The sequence below is a fragment of the Crocodylus porosus genome, unplaced genomic scaffold, assembly GCF_001723895.1.
Source record: "Crocodylus porosus isolate Cpor-Errol unplaced genomic scaffold, CroPor_comp1, whole genome shotgun sequence".
Taxonomy (NCBI): Eukaryota; Metazoa; Chordata; order Crocodylia; family Crocodylidae; genus Crocodylus; species Crocodylus porosus.
Genome location: NW_017728915.1, coordinates 38,096,628 through 38,120,064, shown reverse-complemented (window position 1 = coordinate 38,120,064; position 23,437 = coordinate 38,096,628). Strand labels below are relative to the sequence as shown.

The window sequence follows — 23,437 nt, the reverse complement described above, 5'->3', positions numbered from 1 at the left end:
GGGTTGACCCATGGAGAAAACTCATGGAGAAAAAAAGCAGAGCAGTGCATACACAGGCAGCTTAAAAAGGAGAGCTGGGCCACCTGGAGCTGTGCTGTGGCTGCCAGCCAGGCTCCGTGCGACAGAATTGCCACTGCTGCAGCCCTGGGAGGCCACCAGGACCCCAGGTAAGCCCCCCAGCCTCCACTACTGCCCCCGAGGTAACTTGCCATGTGCCAGAGTGCCCATGTATGGGCTTTCCCTGGGGACAAGTAGCAGCAGCACAAGGTGCACTACCTGTCCAAACAGCCACACCACATGTGGACGCAGCCAATAAATGCAACATTGCTGACTGCTTTATTACAGTGGAGTGAGCTCTCTCACATAGGCTGTTTAAAATGTGCGCAAGACTCCCATGCTGAGAGCTGGTACAGAGGAGCTGGAGCAGTATAAATATCTATGCCAGCGCTCTAATTTACCTGTTCAGGAAAGCCCAAGGAGATCATTTTTGCTTGCTGTTTTTAGGACAGGGACTTTGGGATTGTATTCATTTGACTTATAATGCTAAGAGAGTTTGCCGGCATTTGCCTGCTTTTCCGCTATCTCTTTAATCAAGGAGTGGGAGTGGAGATTAGATGTGGAATGCTGCAGGGAAGAAGCGAGTCTGGAGGAGAGATTTAGAGGCTTGGATTTTGTGCGTGCACAGGTGATGAGTGTTACAGGGGAACCTACCAGCCTGCTTCATATGGACTAGAAGCCAAAAAGGCCTCAAGGGACAGCATCTGTCTTCCAATAACCTAACGTCAGTGGTGCTGGAAGTGCTGGTTGGCCATGGCTAAACCCAGAGGTGATGGGTTGGCCCTGTTTCACTGAAGACTCTGCAACGATTTCCCTCTCCATAAAAATCAAATCATCTCTTTGCCACTTTTCTTGCTGAAGCTCCAGTTTTGGTCTATATTTCAGTGCTGTACTTTTTGTGTCAGGGTGGAGACCGTGACTGCACTGGGATGTTTCATTTTCACCCTCCTTCAAATAATTTATTGAGCCATATGTTCCTTTTCGATTAAGTAACAGTATTAGCTTTGGTGGGGGGATGTTAGGTACCCAGAGGCCTCTAGGTGTGGACACCCTATAAATAAAACTGTTGTATTACTACTATTGTTATTTCTAATGTAGTGTTAAAACCCTAATAAGACTCCCGGACATAGAAGATCTGCTTCATGTTATGTGTGGCTCTTGCATATCATTAAGGACATGTCCTTGCAGAACAAACAGGAAAAGTTTCCTTCCATTCATTATGGAATCTGTTGTCAGGGCCTGCTAAGAACAGCAGGCCTTACTTGCCATGCCTATCTATTAACGATTCATATAAAAATAAGCACAGAAACTGTTATTTAACAGAACAGCCATTAAAAAACTGCTTTGCTTCACCAATCCGAACATGCTGAGCAATCTCTATTTCTCTACACAGATCATTCAAAGTCCTAGGAGCAGGGCAACATTTGTCAACTAAGACCTTTTTTTTAAAACAAAAAATGCAATCTGGTTAAAGCAAAAGATCTCATGAATGTATCCAGGTTTTCTTTTCTTGCCCCCCCCCAGCCTCTGAAAATAATCCCCCCCACCCAAAAAAATATTAAAAGTCTCATTTTGAAATATTTTCAAATGAGACATGTTTTCCAATTTGCCCTTCAAATTTATTTTTTAAAATAAGCAAAAAGGCTCAACAACAGCAAGGCAAAAATAGTTTTTAAAAAGTTTCATTTCAACTTGTAAAAAATAAAATGTTTTATTTTGACTGAATCTGAAACCAGAGTTTTTTCCCCCCATTTTTTGGAGCTCGCAAAAAACCAAACAAACTACTATTTATAGAGCTCTCCTTGGTGTGTTTCAGGAGGCTTTCAAAGAACCAAACCTATGCTTTGTAAATTGAAGCTATTTTGGGGTCATAACAATGTAAAAATGGTTTCTCATGGTGGTAACCTACTGTATGAGAACAACACTGGATGACACCAGAACTTGCAAAATGCAACATTTTCTGCGCAGACCTGATATAATGGTTTTCTAAGCAAAGCCAATGTCTGCAGCCAGTTTACAAATCCCCAGGTAATAGGGGGTTGCGATGGAAAAAGTGACAAAAATCCAACTCAAAGTCTCACCAGTGGCACAGATATGCTAACATGATATACAATATACGGGCAGCAAATAGAAGCTTATTTTGCACTGCTACCAGACACACCTGAGGGATTATGCCTACAAAAGCAGGCTATAGCCCATGCTGGAAGGGAGGGGAGGAAAGGAAAGCCTTCAAAAATGGTCATTTGAAAATGTGCCATTTGGCTGTCATCTGTTGCCACTTCAAGGAGACAACAAGTCATTAGGCATGTATTCTTGCTCTGTGACAGCCAGCTACATTCAAGCAGCTAGAGATCATTGCAGAGCTTGAGTGACTTTATGCTTCTTACAGTGACTTTTGTACATCCTCAGTGATATGCAAATTCCTTCAATGATATGAATATTCATCCTGATATAGAAGTGCCATAAGTGCCATCAGAAGAGAGCACCTCAAGTGTCCCCTTCACAGCTAACTCTGAAGCTCTCATGGAGAATCTAGGCAGGAGATCAAAATGATTGGAAAACTATGGTGAGGAAGGCAATGCCATTCTTCAAGGAGCTTGGACTGGAGAACCTCAACCTCCTCTTGTCATAACTCCAGGCAAGCTTCTTCTCCCTGTCCCATCATCCTGGTGCTCAGCCTTTAAGGATACAGGAAAACGTCCATGACAAAAAAACCCCTATTTTCTAGGGCATAAAACAAGGACTTCCAGACAGAAATGAATCCAAAACTAATGAAAGGTTATTTGTACTATTAACAAAATGGAAGCACTTATTGGAGAAGCAGGAAAAGCCTGACAGGAATGGAGTATCTGTGGTCAGAAGCACAATTTCTTCGATAGAAATTCGTATCACTTCAAGTACTTGCAACTGGGGGCAGAGGGGGGAGAATACGTACTTGAGTAGTAGCAGTGTGATCTGTCACAGGTGCCAGCTGGACATATTGGACCTGGATATCGCTTCCTTGGAGCGGAGATCCATCGACACCCCCAGAAGCAGGATCAGCCGAAGCAACCGCTATCAACTGCGCACCTTGTAACACCTGCAAGGCAACCAACAAACTGTTTTGTAAACAACCAAAAATCACAACAGCGCTGTGAAACACCTGCAACTCCAAACAGACCTTCCCCCGCAAAAAAAACCAACCTATGCATCGGTAAGAGTTAAAGTTAACTTGCAAGAGTTTCCAAAAGCAGAAGGTATTCATGTTGAAGGGCTCTTATGCCAGATGCACTTTGGTTTAAGAAGTCCGGATGCTCTCAGTTCCTTATTGTAAAGATTATCAGGGAGCATACCTGGAAATATTTAACTCTCTTACAATCGCACAAACCAGTTGCATTTCAGATGCTTCAGCAATGGAACAAAATCATCCCTAAGGACTCTGCTCAATACGCCACGTTTCATTTGTTACGTTACAATAAAACGCTGAGTTAGTACAGAAGAATGAGGCAGTTCTTGATAGAGGTAAGGGCAATTAGCACGTGATATTTCTTAAACCTAACGACTGACGGTCTTTTCCTTGGGACAAGTGGATGTGTTAGCTTCTACAAGTGTTCCGAGGAGAGGAATGAGACCTTCACATTTACAAGCACGTGAAGCATAGGTGAAAAAAGTGTGCCTAAACCCAACTCTCTGAAGTCAATGAGTATCTGTCTGTTAAGCGCAATGGGGCCTTGGTGAAGGGTGCTGAGGCCTTGCTTGAAACAAGGAAGTGCTCTCACAAGCGTATAGGGAAGAACACCATAGGCCCAACTAGACTTTTGAAGGAAACCCAAAGCAGAACCCCAGAATTAATGACCAGAGGACTAGAGAGTGGGCCCCAAGGCTAGGCCTTTTTCTTCTTGATCCTATGTTTGTGTAAAAACCTTTGGCTTCATGTCATACATGTATCTTCAGGTTCAGGAATGTAGGATGAGAAAAAGGCCTTTGCTGAGTGACAAGTTTTTCTCATCTCACTATGCCATCAGGATAGGGTTGACCAGGAGTCTACTGGAATATCGGCTTTGATCTCCTGGTGACTCCTGAAGCAATCCAGGAGATTGATACAGGCAGTCCTCAACTTACAACGTTTCAAGTTACAATGTTTTGCACTTACAACATTTATAAATTTACACCGTTTCAACTTCTGACATCAGTTTTGACTTTGCAACGCTTGATCTGATGCCATGCCATGCCGGTGAACAAGTTTGCTGTGTCGCCCATCTCCTGTCTGTCCAAACTTCCTTGGACACTTTCTTTAAGAAAGCAGACAAGACTCCAGGAGTCCTTCCAAATCAATATGATGGCTATTTACAATAGAAATACATTAATGTAGCTATACTACCCATCTGTAAGTGATTGCCTACAAAATACTGGGTTATTTTTGGTGAAAATGGGGTATTGGGTCTTGGTTCAGGAACCAATCCCCCGTTTATAACATTGTTTTCTATGGGAAAATCAGTTCTGAGTTACAACATTTCGACCTAAGATGCGGTCTCAGGAACCAGTTGTGTCATAAGTCTGAGGACTGCCTGTATTGTGAATGGGTCGAACACTACATTATGTCATGTTGGGGGCAAAAAAATCTTTCAGAATAGCTTCAGTCAGAATCGGCAACCCTACACCAAGAAACAAAGAAACGCTGCTGCCGTGCTACTGTAAAGATCTGTAGCTTTTATTTTTTTAAACCATTGTGGAAAGGTACTTCGGGAAGCATTTTACATCAACATATAATAGTTTTCACAAACATATAATGCCTATTGTCCTACTAATGAATGCGATAACTTCCTGGGTGTGAGCAGAATCAGCTGATCATCGGTTCCTAAGTCTGCAAGTAGTTATTGTAAAGTCTTTGAGCTGCTTCAGCTAATTATGCAATAATGTCAACAGAACAGAACATTCCCACAAAAGAACGGTCTCTCGCTGCTATATAAATAAGGAGACAAAGCCAAGACATTCACTCGAGCGGCCAAAGACATTAATCTTGTGACAACATATTGTTCTGACGGTTATGCTCCTATCATATAAGAAAGGTGTCAATTCAATCACTATTTCTACAGAACATTTGTGCTCATTTACCTACTACAGTTCTGCATATGGACTAATTCACGTAACAGGCTCCTTGGCTTCACACAATTGGACCAACTGATCCATTAAACAGTTTATTTGTGTATTTTTATGATTCAGCTCTTTTTACAATTCATGTATTGTGTTAGTGAAGTGAGGAAGGAACGTGATACCAGAATACCATGTCATATTGAACCAAAACACCCTTTCCTTTAAACCCATCCTGAATTTAGAGTCGCCCATTTTAGTTTTCATATGCTAAACTTCTAAAGTCAGCTTTCCAAATCATAGCCATCATCAGATTTTTATTAAAAAGAGAAAAGAAAACATAAGAAATCAGAGAACAAAGAACAAATAATGAACTTAGCAAGATTTCCTATATAAAAATAGAGTTTGTCAGCTGATGTCCAGGGGAAGGGTTGTGGACGTACATCAGAAGCTCTCTGGGGAGCTTGGGAGACAAAGGAAGTTACTTTTCTAAGTGACTATGATAAGTGCTGCCAGGATCTCATATGGCTCTTGGGTTTTCTTAGGGACAGTCAAGAAAAGAAGGCCAAATTGCATAAGACTGCTTGATTTTGTTTGTACAGGGCTGTATTACAGTCTCCATTTCTTCTCACTGACATATTTTTAAAACTAAGATACATATATGTCTGTGTGTAGAGCGGGCACCTCCCCCTCTGCATTACTGAGTACATATTAGCCAGGAAGAATAATACTTGACAACTTACGTCTTCTTACATCAGTTGTATTTTGGCTGCCAAACCCCAGAATAATGGTGTGTGACTGGATTCAACATCCCTTTTACATTATGACTATGTAATTGAAATTATGTTACATCAAAAAAGCTTATAGTTTTTTAGTACCAAGTTGTATGTGCTAGTCTCTTCATAACTGCACTTCTTCCAGCAACCTTTGGCAATCCTCATTTTCATGGCGTGTAATATGGAGGAGAAATAGTAAACCTTGTATATTATTTTACAATTAACTTACACGATTCTTGGCAATACCACAACTTTGTACTTTAAACACCTTCCTGCCAGTAACCCATATTAATTTCCACATGAAATACCTATTGATATTTAATATAGTCTTCTGTATTGGTTTTACTGAGACTATGTAATATGATGAACTATTAGTATCAGACTTTTCCCCAGGGGAAGCTTTGATTCATAATTCAGGCTACATCTAGAGTGCATCTGAGAGTGCAATCCCTGCACAAGGAGACTTACTGAGTCACTTTACCCTAGTTAGCTTGAGTAATAGCTGTAATTACTTGGCAGCATGGGCTGTACCAGCCTGGCAAGGACCCTGCATATCCATGTTGATGGCTGACACCTACATTACCATGGTTTCTCTACAAACACAAAGTGAAATAGCTATGTGAATGTACATGCATATGTGCTATAACATACCTCTAAATACACCACTTCTCAGTGTGGCTTTTATCCTTCAAAGCAGGGTACCATTACACTGCCTTCTACTATTCAGTGCAGACATACCCAGACCCTTGTTCATCTCTCTTGGGACTTATTTCTTTTTCGATGTCCTCTTTCCAAAAGTGGAGTGAGCAGACATTGAAAAAAAATATAAAAAAATTAGGCGAGTGTCTTAGCACATCAAGAATGAGAAATCTGCCATTGTGGAATAAGTGTTCATAACAGAGAAATCCCTTTTCCTGTAACAGCTCCCCTTGGTGCAAAACTGGGAATTTAAAGGTGGCTGTTTCCATCACTGACAGACAAGGTGAAACAAGAGCATACAGTGATTTCCCCAAAAGTTATGTCAAATTCTTACAGTCCTATTAAATATGGGAACATTTCTAGTTTGTCTGTTTCAAATTCCTGATCAGTTTAAGGAAAAAGCTCGGAAGCTTACAATTCAAATCACGGCCTTCTTGGTAATAATCCATTAGCCTTTATTTTGTAATCACATAAACACTGCTGCTAAGATCAACTGATGAATACAAGATAGTCCCAACACTACTTTTTTCCCATGGGTGGATGAAGGTGAAAATCAAGGAGGAAAATCCCAACCCTAAATTAAACCAGATGATGCGGCTTTAAACAAACAATGAGGAGCAAGATCTCAGTGTCTTCAGGAATTAGAGATTATGTTCTAAATAAAGTATTTTGCTACTCCTGTTTGAAGTGCTGTTGCAATTAAATACACAACCGGATGACAAAACGAGATAGAAAATCCCCATTCTGACCCTTTCTTTTTGAAACAGGATTTGGCAATAACGTATTTAGAACTGCTGCCGCAATACTGCAGTATATTATTTTAAATTTGTTGAGTCAAAGAGTGGACAGAGCCAATTCAGTCACAACCCAGTGCACTTGATCCCTCTCCGTAGGGCTCCAAACTGCTCTATCACATGATGAGAAGACCTACCAAAGAGAACAAAAGTACTCTCTTAACTACCCACATTGTATTCATAAGATACTGCAAATAATCAGCCGAATATCTCTAAATCCACTGGCTGGAGAATATCACACCACCAGCCATTTCATTATACATTGGCAATAGTGGGAATAATGTATTCATTCCAACTATTGGGAATGAATCTCTCCAAATATTCTACGTTCACTGTGGATAGATTATAAAAGTTGTACCATTTATCTGCCTTCATGCAGACTTGTAAGGCATTAGGAAGTAGCTATATTATATATATTTCTGTATAACTGCACATCACAACTAGGAAGCTTCTCAACAAGGTTTCTACTTGCGACATGCAGTAATACCGATAAATCCTTCACGCGGAAGGATCCTAGTGCAGAAAATGCCAAAGTCAATGGGAATCTTTCCATTGTCTTTCAATTGGGACTACAGATTTTTATCCAATATATTCCAAGTGCTTCATAAAAGTCGATATATTACCACTCGCATTTTATATATGAGAAAACCAAAATCCATTGAGGGGAAAAGTAACTTGCCTGTGCCACACAGTCTGGTCAGAAACAAGAAAGAGAACATAATCCAGGTTGCTTGAATGCCAGTCTTGTTTTCAAATCAGTAGGTCATACTAATAAGAACAACTAAAGCTTTGAGCCGGGTAAACCATGTGGTGATGATAGCCCACTTCATTTAAATTTGACTGCTTTTGCTACTTCCATGGTAATTTTTTTTTACATCAAATGTAAAATAAGTTCACAGGCCATACCAATACAACAAGTGGTAAGAGGGAGTGGAAAGACTGAAGACTTTCTATCAGGCGGCATTAAACCAGGAGCTCTGCGAGAAATCCTTGGCAAATGGTCCTTGTTCAAGAATAAAGCCTTTGTTTGGATGTTCACAGGATCTCTAGACCACCAGTTCAGTTCTGTGATTCTTACCTGCTACTGACCTTAAAAATAAAGGAATTGTATTGAAAAACTAAACAAACAATCTGTCCTGAAAATGAACTTTTCTTCCCAATTCCATTGGGCTTCCTGACATCCTCTCTCACTGCTCAAAAACAGGTAATAGAAGATGGCTAAACTAAAAATAACAAACTTCACTTCCAATGGAATTGAGTGTTATTTCAGACACTAAACACTCGTGAAACAAGCAGCTCAACAATGATCTTTCTTTTCTTTAGGCACAAGAGCATGGAAATATTTGACATTGAGCGTGGCTTAAGCTAAATCAAGCCACGCTGACAGTTCAATTAAATGTTTGAGGAGGAGCAACCCTACACAATCCCAACTTTAAACATCAAATGGATAAAAACACTCTTTTAAAATAATTTTGGGAGACAGCATTAAAAAACAAGAACCATATTTGGTCAGCTCATATTGCCTGATGTCTCAAAGTACTGCAGAACAAAGAGTGAGAAAACGGTCTTTGTCTTGACAGTGAGACAGGTTTAAATGCTTCAAGGAATTGGAGTGTATTGTTTACGTTACAGGGTTGTACAGTTATTAAAGTAAGTGATTAGAAAACTGGCATGGGTTATTTGTTAGGTTCCTCAAAGTGGTTTTTGGCTTTTTTTAACCTTATCTTAAAATGAAGGCTGTAACGCTCTTCTCCTCAGACAAAAAAGCTATAAGTTATTAACCTATTTCACAGCTCTACCCACTGTTCTGAAACATTACTGTGCACGCTTCCCTCCGCAGACCTGACAAACAATCGTATTTGATGATTTATACTTGAAAGCCTATCTAACTTTATTCCAATCGCACAGTTGGTCCAATAAAGGTATCGCCCCAAAAATCCTTGCCTCGAAGCTATTTAGCAAAGAAAGGGAGGTGGGGGAACCCATACAAAGCCAGGACACTTTAGAACAGGTAATGAATACATATTTTTACATAATTATTACTAAAATTTAAATCTGCACTTGCCAAACAGTCTGTACAAACAATTCTTCTTTCAGAAATGTTTAGATTTTAGAATGGAAAAAAAGTGAAAACGCCAAGACATGCTCGGTGCTGAAGGTCTCGGCATTTGGAAGTATGGAAGCAACCTACTGCATCTGCAAAACTTTTTCAACAGATCACATCACTGGAGTATGCCACTGGTATTTTAGGAATATCTTATCCGGGCTAAAAATTCTTGGGAGGCTTGACAAGATGTACTCTCTTCTCACACTTGAGTCTCACTGAACTACTTTTGGAGAGTACTTTTGAACATTAGAGATCAAAGCCTAGCTGGCGCTGTAGCATCCACCGAGACATGACCCACTACTCTAGTATTGCTGGAGTGATGTAGCTGTGATGTTCCAGGAATTGCACAAAAGGCAAGAAGAATACCTTCAATTCAAACCTTGTCTAACTTTACTCCAACCACACAGCTGGTTCAATGAAAGATATCATCCCTCAAAATCCTTACCCAGGATTCTCTCCCCATTTTGTATGCTTCCCAAGGCAAGAATTTGGAGGCAGGTTGTGGGTCCACCTCTTTTTATGACCTTGCTTCTGTGCTACCAGTGCTTTCACACACAAGTATCGAAAGCCTTAATGTCTCTTCTTCAGGGCCCTCAAGGGGGGAGGCATCGTGATCTCAAGGATTACCTTGTCCTCTTGGGTGACCATGGCATTGCAGGGTGCAAACGAACAAAGGCACACCTCTTGTGCCAGGTTAACACTGGCAAAATCCTTTCCCATCACCTATGAGACCTCTCAGCCTCTCAAAACAAAATGTAAAATCCATTAAATATCATTTTTATTTTGCCCCCAATAACAACACTTGGGATGACAGAAGGAAAAACTTGTTAATGTTGCTGAGGAATACAGGATTTCAGTCTTCCTGAGTGAATGTTTATTTTACTCAATTTTGCATGCATCTAGATACCACAGTGATAAAGATTACACAGTAGCAGACGGATTAGATAAAGTGAACTAAAATAAGACAGATAGACTCCCTCCGGCCCGCACAGAGCACACATCCCAGGCACGCACATTATCCCTTCTCCCTGCAGCAATAATCTATGCAAAGGCTTGTTGCTAAAAAATCCAAAAAGCAGGCACTACCTCCTCAATGATCTGAATTTTAGTCTTGCTTTCTCTTTTTTACCTAGTTTACTCTCAGTGTTCTTCCTATCTCCTTCCTTCTGAAGTCCTGCCATTAAGGGATGGGTACAATACTGGCTCTGTGAATCTGGGAATTTTTTTTCTTTTCCTTTAGTATGATGATTACCATGGAAATGCACATAATAATAAATTAATAAAAATAATGAAAGCCAAATAGACACTTTGCTCTCCTCCTTTCCATTTAGAAGAGGGTTTCAGTCTACAACTAATAGTTCCCACTTAGCATTCAACTGCCAGATCAGAAAAAGAAAGATTAAAATGTAATAGGTTTTCCTTTGGTTTCTTCCAAAATTGTTTGAGCATAATTTCCAAGCGTGGTACAGCACAATCGCATCCTCAGCTGATTTATGCTTATCATTAAAAAAATGACATATTACAAGTATCTAAAAGAATCAAGTCACCCTCTAAGATTTCAATCTCAAAAAAATGGTTATTGTTTTGGAAAAACTAAAAGTCTCTTTATGCAGAAAGGACAAGTTTAATCAACTTCACAATGATCCCTCCATCACTTTCTAAGCTTACTCTCACTTGCGTCGTTTTGTGAGCTACCCCCTGCAATAATGTAGGTGAACCCATAGGTCTGTCACCCTATAAAAACTGAACAATATTCAATGGGAATTCTGTGTCTCCCCATTTCTTTACATTTCCAATGCTGGAAGGCAATGAACGCTAACTCTCTTTTAAAAAAAAAACAATGAAAAAAAGATTTTGAATAATGGAAAAAGGTGGTTTTTAATAGATCATTCCTACTTGAAAGTCTTGCAGTGCTTACAGTCAGTAAATAACCATTTTACCACAATTTGTGCAAATGAAGAGACTCATGCCTGGCCAAAAGAAAAGCTCCCAGGGCCATAGTCTAATTAAAGCATTGGTTAAGAAGAGCAGTTTGGGCCTGAAGGCAGAAAGAGGACTATAGGTTTAGATGATTCATGGAAAGCTGCATTTAATCTCAAGGCAGATGTTTAAGAAACATCTGCCAATCAGCCTCATACCCTTCCAGCAATGATAGCAAAAAATAACACGAATGCATTCGAAGTAGCATGTGTAGTTTCTTTACATATTAATAAGCTGGGCTGATAAATATGTTCACTTAAATAAGATTTACTGCTCCCTTTAACACATTCTTTCCAGTCTTAATGTTTTCTTCATGGAGTCTTAAAACTATTAAGATTCACTATAGGAGGTACCAACAACATATTGTTTATTTAGTAGGTTTACTGGAGCACTAGATTAATGTAATTGGAGTGAGTATATCTGAGTAAGATGCAGATCTTACATCTTTAACTTATTTTTCATCACTGCAAAATAATGAGTTTCTCCAAGGAATCAGGGGGCTTGGACTAATTTAGAGCCTAGTAAGGAATCCAGAAGACAGACATAGGACACCAATCTACTTGTGGAGCAAATAAGAGGAATTCTAAGATTCCCCAACCTTTGAGAAACAGTTCATGTTCACTTATTTCTGGACAAATCTGTTCAGCTACCTTACTGATGGAGGGGAGCCAGCAACGACAGAGTGATGCGTAAGACTGAAAAACCCAGTATGAAGGGACCAGAGAGTTCGGGAGGTTGGTAGTGGGATGAACATTTCATCCTTTCACTTCTACGTTGATGGTTCAAACTCAACTCAGGTCAGCAGCAGTGAAGACCAACTCTTACGATCTGATCGTGGCTCATACAAAGTCGTTTCAGTGTTTTCACGGCCCCGTTCACAAAAAACTGACATCTTGGCAAGATCACTGGGACAGGAAAGGATTGGAAAGACACAGATTTAACTATCCTTTCCTCCCAAAGCCACTCTCTTCCATGCCCAAGTTAGACCAGATCGGCAGAGAAGTGCGGTGAGGCTCCACTTGTATCCACCTGTCCTGTTGATATTTAGCCTAAAATTGTCTACAGTCTCCAGGGCTGTCAATCAGGCTTTTTCGAGGGAAATAAATTAATAAAACATATGGCTCCTTTAAAACTACAGAAGTGACAAGCTGGACTGAATGACTTATAATTTTTAAAGCTGTGTAAAAAGAGGAGCATTTCATTAAACAAACTCTGCGTTAGTGGCTGTAACACAAAAACCTCTAAACTTTGTCCATAAATCAGACACTGCTTTTCTTATCCAACAGTAGAATTATTTCCAGGGGTTCAGACTCGTATGTAGGGACCCACCAAATTCACAGCAGAAGTGGGCTGCGCAGTGGCTTCCTAAAGTTAATTAATCTGCCCCAAAGGTTAACTAATCTCACTATTTCAAACACGTACTTTGTATAGTCTGAATTCTTTGTTTCAGTTTTCATTAGCTGGATCTCATCATGCCTTTTTCTTTTAGATTGAAGAGCTGCCTACTCTCAAAAGTCCCTTACCTATGCAGGTATTTGGAGACCGTGATAAAGTCACCATTTAATCTTCCACTGAGTAAACTAAATAGGTTTTTTTAAGTTTCTCACTGTCAGACAGAGGTTTAGACTTCTGACTAGGCAACTGTCTTCTGATCCTTTTCTGGTTTTCAATATATTTTTTTAAATTACATGTACGGGAACCAAAGAGTATTTCTTGTTATTTTCCTGCTTTACGAAAATAACAATATATCTAAAAGGTCGCATTCACGCCATTACAGCATCATGCTGGGAATTCATCTGTGACTGGTTATCTGCCTTGACTCATAAATCCTTTACAAGGTCCATGAATTCCAGAATACTAACTTCCATCTTGCAAGTGTGACCCACAGTCCTAGATCTGATGCCTGACCTTGCATTTGGCTGCATTAAACTTAATTTTCTATGATTATATGATTCTGTGAACCTTGTTCAACTGAGCCTGCATTAATGAGCGATTCAGGCCAGCCCATGGAACGGATCTGTTCCTGTCATTGTTTAAACCATGACATCAAGAGGGTCAAACCTACAGGCTGGATCCAGCCTGCAGCCTTGCTGGGGGACCTTCCTTCATCATCAGCCAAGTGCCTGGGTGAGCCCTGCATTGCTGAAACCCCAGCAACAGCACAGGAAGAAGCTCAACACTGCAACTCATTCCTGCCATTGCAGCCAAGTGCCAGGAAAGCTGGGCTTTTTCCTACCAGGTCCCAGACTGTCCAGAGCAGGGTCTGGCTGGTCTGGGGTGGGGGAGATGACGTGGGCCCGATCTGGCTTACAGGGCTGGGCCTGAGCCATCCATTTAGCCCATGGACAGGTCCTGCACCGCTGTTCTGCCCTTCAGGACCACATGTGTTTGATGCCCCTGCATTACATTAATGTACACCTCATCTGTAAATGTTATCACTAATGATTTTACATTTTCTTCCAAATCGCTGGACCACCACTGGACAAGAACCAATCTCTATGGGACATTAGTTGGATGATGACTCCTCATTCACACTTTCATTTTTACTACTGCATTTTCAATTCATTAAAGATTGGCTCCATTTATCCGATTTGATGCAAAGCTATTTTTTTTTCTGAACAGCAAGCGGACTAAATATATTATATCCAGAGAATTACTTTCCAACAAAACTCATAAAAACAATAAAGTATGTTATGACACGACCTATTTTCCATAAAAATGTTGACTGATGCTATGCTCCTATTCCTTAATTCTTAACTGATGGGGTCCATATCCCTTCTAAAAAGCATGCAAACTGATTTATGCCTATTTACTAGATTAAAAAAACATAGCTATCAAGTGTCCCTTGATACAGGTACAGCACACAAAAGCACAATACTGATGGATGTCAGCAAAAGACGCTTCCAAAGCATAAACCCACTTCCTCTTCCTTTCAAAGAAGAGGAAGTCAAAGATGGGCTAGATAGATATTGTAATCAGGAGAAAAGATTATGCTCTATGGGGCCAATAGTGATGGAGTAAATTCCAAAATCAAGATCTCTCTTTGCTGGAAATATCCTGTCCCCTGGTTAAGTCATCCCAACACAGGAAACGTTAGCAAGGTTCCTCCATCTGATCTCAGTTATTCTGGTGCTTGTACACTGTGGCTTTTCAGAAAGCCACAACCCAAACTACTAAGGAATGTTAAAAGCAATTTCTCCATTTTGAAAGAAAGGTAATTGTATTAAAACAAGTGGGAAACTTTTAGTTTAGTATAGTAGGGATCTGCTTTTTTCAGAGACCAGGATATCTATCCTACTGACGTTGGGCTCCAGGTTTGCACACAGCAGTCCCTTCTGTTTCAATTGCAGAATCCTGCAATCCACTGTCTACATGCAATAAATCAATAAAATAAGCAGCTTTGAAAAAAAAAAAAACACACACCAAGAAAACCCCTTCTCAACTGTTCAAGGACAGGAATTCCCCCTGCTGTGTATTTTTAAGTGTGCTGAATCTATCCGTGCAAAATGTGGCCTTAAATCTGTCAAAACTTCATTAGGTAACACCCATGTCGTCTAATCTAAGTGAGAGCTCCTCTCTGGAATTCCCAAGCCAAAATGCCATAAAAACTGAAACCAATTTCAAATGTACCAGGAGGAAAAGAATCATTTCAGAGTGTATTTTTATCAGCTGTCCTATTTCCTTGTGTAGGAAAGAAGAAGAAGAATAAAAATCATAATAATAATAAAATCGCATTTGTTTTATAGATCTAGTATGTAGTGTCTACTCTGAGATTCCCTCAATGTGCCTATGCAAACAGTTTGTGAAATATATGGAATATAAACCACAGCCATTGTGGTTAATTATACACTTTTAGCAAAAATGCCCTTCTTTTTTTTGGCTATTGTGGTTGGATTGAGTTAGATAAACCATGGCATGCTGTGGTTTACAAGATTTGAACCATATGCATGGTCAAAAAAAAAAAGTTCTGTCCCTGGAGCCCATCCCTTTACTACAGAAATTGAGGATTTGTAGAGACTTCTGGACTGTTCAGTCCTTGGGCCAGCAAGGCTGCGAGGAAAGGTCGCAGCATTAGAAAGAGCAGTCGCCACCCAGCCCACGCACTCGCCAGCAGCATCGGTTTGGAAGTGGCTATCTGAGAAGACCAACAAGGTGGGGAATTGTCTCCAGTTCAGAGGGAAAAGGAAGGGGAAAGGCCCATGACCTTCACTCACATCCCCACTGAAGAGAGACAAATCTGGTCATCAAGACATTTACTCATGAAAAAGAAAAGATTTCAGGTTTTGGTAAACATTTGTATCTAATTCAGCTATAATTTGGGGTAAAAACATTTACAAGTTGAGAAATGTCTAAGTTTTTTTTTTGTTTCAGAGGTCTGAGACTAGAGTCAGAAGAGGTATTGGACACCGTTCACCAAACAAAGGTCGTTGTCTTACGCCTGTTGTCCCGTGGTGAGGATGCTCCCTTAGCTTCAAATCTGATGCTGTCTGAAGTGGAGCAGGGATTTGAATCAAGGTCTCTCCCATCAGGAGTGGTCTCAGCACTGGTTACGTTGTGCTCCCGGGTGGGTCTCTCTCAATTTACCCTGAAGAACTTGACATTCTTCCTAACACAGCGGTGGGATAAGAGATATCCCGCAGTTAAGTGCTTAATGCATAGCAAAAACAAATGCATTAATTCTGTTACCTCATTTCTAATTTATAGGGATTAAAAGGATGGATTTAGAGGAACAAGACAAAAAATCTTTTCCATGTCATTTTGAAAATTCATTCACTACTTGTGTCTAATTTTAGAATGAGTTTTTAACAGGGATACAAATTTCCATAAGTAGTTTAACTGCTCTAAGATAATGCTCTACGGAAAATCTGACTTGATTCAATAATGTTTCTGCCTTTAAAGTATTAATATTTTTAAGCACAAACAATAAGGCTTCATCTATTTTCATGTCAGCATTTATGTAAATATCATAGTATTAGATGTTCTTTTTATTTTTTTACTTTAGACCTGGCATAACACTGAGAAACAAGAAAAAATCTTGGAAATGATTTACATTAAAGGAAAAAACTGCCTTCAAAAATATAATGAACAGCTATGAGATGCAGAGATGTGGGTGGTATAAAAACTTAACTGGAACAGAAGCAAAATATATACATTTCTCCTAGAAGTCCCTTATCGTTCAAACTCTCTCTCACAAATACATTGTATGTGCATATGTGCGCTTAACTGTAAAATACATATTTCCTACATTTGGATGAACTGAAATAGTATTATGAGACCTGAAAATTCTTTGCAACTGTTTGGAAAACTGATCAGTTGTCCTCTAAAAAATAAGAGAGTCATCAGACAATATACTGCCAGAAGACTTCTCCTTTCCAAAAGCAACATTTCAGACACAGCACATATTAATATACTTCAGATAGGACTTGCACCAATTTTATTTTTGGTTTTAAATCTATAGTCAGGTCAAATAATGACTCTCAATGAAAAACACAGATTTAACGTTTATTGCAGGGAGCGAGGAATAACAAGCAACTCAAGTAACAACAAGGAAGTTAGTGGGAGGCAAGATAACTGGATTTTGGCCAGGAGGCTTAGATTAATACCTCCACTCAAACTGTGCCACTGGACCTTTGTGGACGCATTCTCCGCTGCCTACAAAACAACTTGTAAATTTGTGCATGCTAATATTGTGCGTATACAATTTCAGGACCTGTTCTTGAAAACCTCTCCCTTTGATAATCACAGAAAACAAGGACCCCATATTTGTACATTAATCAAAAGGCAGCACCTTTATTAAATACCAGCTTCCCTTGTCATATTATAACAGTCAGAGTCAACAGACGCTCTCTATAAGCTACAATACAGCTCTCTTTTTTGAGTTAACTTTTATATGACAAGCACCATAATCAACATCAGCTTTTTAAAAATGACATGTCAAGTCCTAAAAATCATGCCCGATTCCTAAAAAGTAAACTTGATGTTCTTTATGGTTGACTTCTGGGTTTTGAGCCGGCATTTTAGGCTTTTTCTCCCGCAACCACAAAAGATTAGAAACTTTCTTTTTTAAGTAAAGGCTGGCATCATTGTGAAAATAACACAAATTTCAGGAGTTTTGAGAAGAATAACCTAACATTGCAGGAATCTTGAGAAAAATCGTAAGTAGGAAATTCTGGAGGACACCACCCGAAAATACCCAATACCAACTCCCTGCACTGACACTAGTGCCAATCCAGCTGAAAAGACCAGAAAAGTCCATGCAAAGCTTTCAACCAATAAAACACTATCTCACAGTTAATCAATGAGATGGGTTCCCCAGTTATCTTGATCTGCTCTAGCATGTAAAAAACAAGCTGAAAACCATTTGGAGAGTCCTGAGTAGGAGTGGAGAAGAGCTCTGGCGGTACCTGTGCTACCCCTCCTCCAGTCTATGATAGTACGTGCTTTCTGCAGGGAAAAGCTGGGGGGCATATATTGTCAATATTTCACAGAAGCAGGATGTTAGGTGCCGTGGTCCCCCTGCTTTACCTGCGGCAAGTTTGGGTGTGAGGCCTGTGTTGCGTCAGGGCTGATGCTAGATGTAGAGGTTAGACTGTGGATTGGATGGGATGGTTTGCATAGGGATGATCCTGCCTCTGTTAGGCAGTTGGACTGGATGACCTCTTAGAGGTCCCTTCCAGCCCCACTTTGCTAGGACTCTGACTCCAGAACACAACAGATCTGCCTCAGGCCCCAAAAGCCAAAGGTGGTTTAAAGTCAGCTTTTGCTTCTAACTCCTAAACCAACACAGAGCCCAGCTCAGCTGGACTGAAGGATCTGGCCCAGCTTTTCTAATACAATGCTTCAAGAGGTACATGACACAACACTGAACAATGTGTATTGAAAGCCCAGAGCCCTGCGCGCTGAAACGTAAGCCACCCGTTGTACTTTACACCTGAACAAATGCATAAAAAACAAGGTGTGGCAGCCAGGCAACTTTTCGCTAAATGAGCGGAAATGACAGTTGTGCTTTGTACTGCCAGTTCAAGATCTCTAGGCAGACTAGCAACTCCTGCGAGAATAGCGTGCTATTGAGGAACAAGAGGACCCAGCACAATTAAAATATTATCTGCGGACTATTATCTCAGTTGAAAGGGATTCAAAAGTTTGCTGTTATGAAATAATGGTGTAAACTGAGCGTTGTCTCGTGTGATCTAAATATGAAGAGCGTACACGTAATCTTACATTTGCGTACGTACAGGAGAGTGATCAATATGTGAAGCACCGTGTCTAACAAGCAGAGTGAAACAGCAAGCAAGATATGCCGACCGGAAAGAAGCTGTCCAAAGCAGCCTCGGGCCAGATCCAGCTTCCACTGGTGGTTGACCAAGAAGGATTGATCCCATTGGCTTCCACAAGAGCTGAATTGGGCTGTCTTGCTAACTAAAAGGTGCAGCAGATACAGTGCAATACACTGCAAAACACAGCAAAATCTCTTGAGCTGAAATCAGCCCGTAAAGCTGGAGCAAGCACAAGAAAGTTATTTATAATGAACTGGTGATTGGCTTGAGGTTGTAACTTTAGGATATTATCCGGTTATTGGAAGAAGAGTTACCTCATCTAGAATCATTGTCTGTAATTAATTAGAGAGGCTATTTTGAGGTCAGAGGTTTATAACCAAGTCATGTTTGTGCATCTGACTCATCACAATGCCGAGTGCACCCTATTTACCTCATTTCTTTTTACTGCATGCACTGATACGCTAAGGAAGGAATGGAGCTTTCTTAATTATATGCCTCAGTCACGGGGATACCTCAAAAAAACATTTATGGAGCTTTGCAATTAACTGAGTGTTGCAATCAGGCAGGGCTACACCAAAGCAGACTCTCCCAGAGTAAAAGCTAGTTTTATTTTGGCTGCTACAAGCTGATCGATATAGCATTTGTAACTTTTATGTCTCAGGAAGAAGGCAGGGCAGATTTGTACCTTATGGAGATAAAAGAGGCGTGCACAAGCTTTTTTAAACAACAGTTTCCTTAATCACATGCTATGAAGGGATTCTCTTTAATCCACATATTGCCTCCTCCATGGGTTCCCCTACTCTCTTCAGGGGAGCTAGAGGACCAATGGGTTCATTGTGCCTACTTCCATATGACGTCTCCCTCACTTCTTCCACTCTTGACAGTCACTTTCTCCCCTCGAATCCTTCTCTTTTGGTCCCTTCCCACCACCCAAGTCTCCAGCCAGTTCCCAACCTATTCCTTTTGCTCCTATCTTCTCCTTTTTTCAACCCTCGCATCAGTTAAGTTTGGGGGAACAGGGCAACCTTCCTTAGCCTAACCCTAGCCTCCTCTGTTTTACATAGCATTGCTGATGACAGCCAAGACAAGTGGCAGCCTGATATGCCTAGCTGATGTGGCAGCCTGAACATCTATAACCCTCAAGCTGTGGCATCTCCTGCAGGCATCAGGATGCTGGTTACAGCTCCAATCCATAGCAACAAGGGTCCAAGAACCAGTACCGTCATGAACCACTGCATGCGTTCTGCATGAACCACACGGGGCTTATATGTAATGGACACAAAGATTTGGTCTGCCCAGGGAACTCAACCATCAGCTGGACCCGATGATGTCGCAAGGTCCCGTCTAGCCCTAATGTCTATGAAATGAAGAGAGCATTAGTAGCTGGAGTAACACGGCTGGCAAAGCATGGAGGCAGATAGAGAAGAGGCAAACAGCAACCCATGCAACTTAGCACAGAATAAAACACAAATTTTTCTAATCACACAGGGAATGAGTAACAATTCTACTTCATTCAGAGATACATGACGATTGTATCCGGGTTGCTGTATTTAATGTCTACCTTACTGTATTTCTGCAAACCATAAAGGCACTGGGTAGTATTTTTAAAAGCCAACATCTTCTAATTGTATATAATTGTTTTTAGGGCTGGTCAGCAATTTTCTTCAAAAGTTGCTTTTCAATAGACAATGCTCTTTCAGCAAGATTTGTTAAATTTTTTAAGTTTTATTTATCTGGAAAAAAACCCTAAACCTTTTGTTTCATTTGTGGTTGACTCAGATATTGGCTTCTTGAACTAAAACAAAACGTCTTAATCTCGGGTCACTCTGACATCTCTCCCTGTCTACTTGGGCTGCCAGGGTTCCTCTTAGGAAGTTGCTCAGTTGCTTCAGGTCTGTAGTCTTTATGGACCTGCCTCCCTGGTCTTCCATGATACACCACTGCATGCTTTCTGCATAAACTTCCAGGAATTGCATGCGATGGACACACAGATTTGGCCCGCCTGGGGGGCTCAACCAACAGAAGACAACATGATGCTCTTGCGTGATGCATTCCCATGACGTACTGCAATCATTCCTGCAGTCACCAATGTATGTTGAACCTGAGAGGAACAACATGTTTTGATTCTGTTCAACAAACTGAATCAAAACATTTCACTTCGGGGAGTGTCAAAATGCTGTGTTTTGTATTAGAGACGTTAAACAAAATCTTTGTATTAGAACTTTTTTGAACTTTCTGTTCTGCAAAAAATGCCAGGATAGCAGCTTTTTGTTGACAAAATTATGTCAACATTTTGGAACCTTCTACAAAATAGATATTCTGGATTTTTGATCAGCTTTAGATTTTGTACTTCGAGTCAACAGAAAACAGTTACACCACTGGCAACAGATCAGGCTAGAGTAGTTTATGCGGTGAGAGAAGCGTCTTCAACCCTTGGCTTCCAGCAACTCACAGGTGTAGATACCAACAGCAACAAAAGTTTAATGGTTATTACCAGAAGAGACATTTAACTGTCTGGGCTTCCAGAATCAGGGGCAAGTCAACAAACAGGAAATCAGACTTAAAGAGTTTGCTGGCTAGAGGTGTAATGTGTCAGCAGCTAGTTTCCAGAGACTCATGACACCCATAGTTCCCATTGACTTTGGTCTACACAGCACATACCACAAAGTTAGCCTTTTCTCTCTAGTCTTTTTTTTTTTTTTTTTTTTAATTAAAGCTTGAATCCAAAACAACCAAATATCTGTTGGCAGTAATATAACACTTTGCAAATCTAGGAGCTGAGCCAATGCTGTCTGAAAAACTTGCAGTAACTTCAGTGGACACCAAGTAAAACCTGTAATATCTCAAATTGTTCTATAAACAGTAGTAAATGAAGGTGTACAAACACTATTAAGCAAGGACATAAGGAAAAGCTGGCAATTCTTCCACTCTACAGATGAAGGGGAACACAGAAAAATGATCATGGTCAAGTCGGTGAAGACTGCAGACCCCCTTTCCTTATGTCATATTTGACCTGGACCATGAACCAAGGGACAGATCATCTGAGGGTTTATGCTTGTTTAATTCCCACAGAAGCAGTTGTTACACGGATTAAAAAGATGAGGAAACTGCCACTGAGAAGAGAAGTTGATTCAAATGACACTAAAGCTTTTTCTTTTTGAAGTTGATCTATTATTTTACACATCTCAAACATGTTTTGGCACAAACAGAAACAATGATTACAACAATTCTATGCATCAGTCCCGTTTAATGCTACATTCTAGATGATGCTAAAGCTTACATAACCCTTCTATTAGCTGAATCTAAGAAGGAAAAAGATTATCTAAATTTACATGTAATTGCAAAACTTTATGCTTAAAGTGCCAGGTCTTCCGGGCCTTACTCACAGAAGTAAATCTCGTAAAATTACTGTGACTATTTACGGGCTTCAGGAGCAGACAACTAAATCTGCTCTTATGATAAATCTCTATTTTAAGAAGTCCTAAACTAGGTTTTTAGCTTAAATGTTTTCCTACGGACTGTTACTTTTGGGTTTTGGTCAAATTTACAACCAAGTATTTTTCAGAGAAAAAATACTATAGCCTCAGAGTAACTTTGCTATAATACAGTTGGGGAGTGCAAAAACACAAGGAAAGAGCTCTACATGAGTGACCCAGACTCCCTCTATCCCACCAGCACTGATAAAGGTTATTCAGTGAATAATAAACTGTGAGTCACTGCAAAGGCTGGCTGGTGGGAAATTTTTTGTTGTGACATAATGCAGCCAAAAGGGAGATGATTGCTAAACTCTCCAAAGTTACAAATCTTTCCCCTTTGCATTTTACATGGCAAGTCCCCGCCAGGCCAATAAATGTAAATAGGGTTCTAAATGTCATGTTGCTGGTCTCATCCTCCAGTCATCAAATTCCTGACGGGATTAGTTATGCTTAAAAACAGAAGTTCAACAACCAGGCTGAGGGATTTTGCTTTAAGACAATATGAAGCATGGATTTTTGCCAGGGTTTTCAGACGATTTTAATGGGAACCAACATTCAATCCCTTTGTAAATAATTTCTTATCAGTAGAATTCTGGACCTCTTAATTCTGATGAGAAGTGGTGAGGGAGAAGACTTGCACCTTCTAAGTAAAACAAGCTGTTAGGAAAAGATGTTCTGTAAACTGGCTGCTAGACACTGCTCTGGTCAATAAGTAAGAGTCTGCTTTTAAAAATATAAATCAATCCATCGGTCTCCACTCGCAACTGGGATTTCATTTGGATTCCAGCAAGAAAAAGCAGGGAGGCAGGAGGGAATGTAGGTACGCTCTGCAAATGTTTAATTTACATCATAACTGGCAGCAACTGTTGGGTTTTTTAAAAAATACTAGAAAAATAACATGTACAAGTTTGGGCTTTGTTGCCAAGGTAACAAAACATAGTTCCGACAGCACGCTGCGGGCTCACGATATGTTGGAGAAATGTAGAAGAAAGTGCATGTGATGGTGGCATAAGACTCCAGGACAGGCATAGTATTGCATTTTCTGGTAGGCCCAAAGGAAAGAATATGTATATGTATAGGTAATTTTTTTTTCCCTTTGGGCCTACCAGAAAATGCAACATTATGGCTGTCCTGGGTCTCTGCGTCCTGGAGGCTTAGAGACTTGTGCCACCATCACATGCATTCTTATTTTTTTTATATA

The 23,437-nt window shown here is 40.2% G+C and overlaps 1 protein-coding gene across 3 annotated transcripts in view; it reads right to left on the bottom strand.

Moving 5' to 3' along the window:
* Nucleotides 1–23,437, bottom strand: part of BANP (BTG3 associated nuclear protein) — a 213,492-nt gene that overhangs the window by 4,493 nt on the left and 185,562 nt on the right. For all 3 annotated transcript variants that reach the window (XM_019536007.1, XM_019536008.1, XM_019536009.1), the window contains one exon: nt 2,993–3,136. In XM_019536007.1, the coding sequence (XP_019391552.1) occupies nt 2,993–3,136 (144 nt within the window). The remainder of the gene's footprint in view (nt 1–2,992; nt 3,137–23,437) is intronic.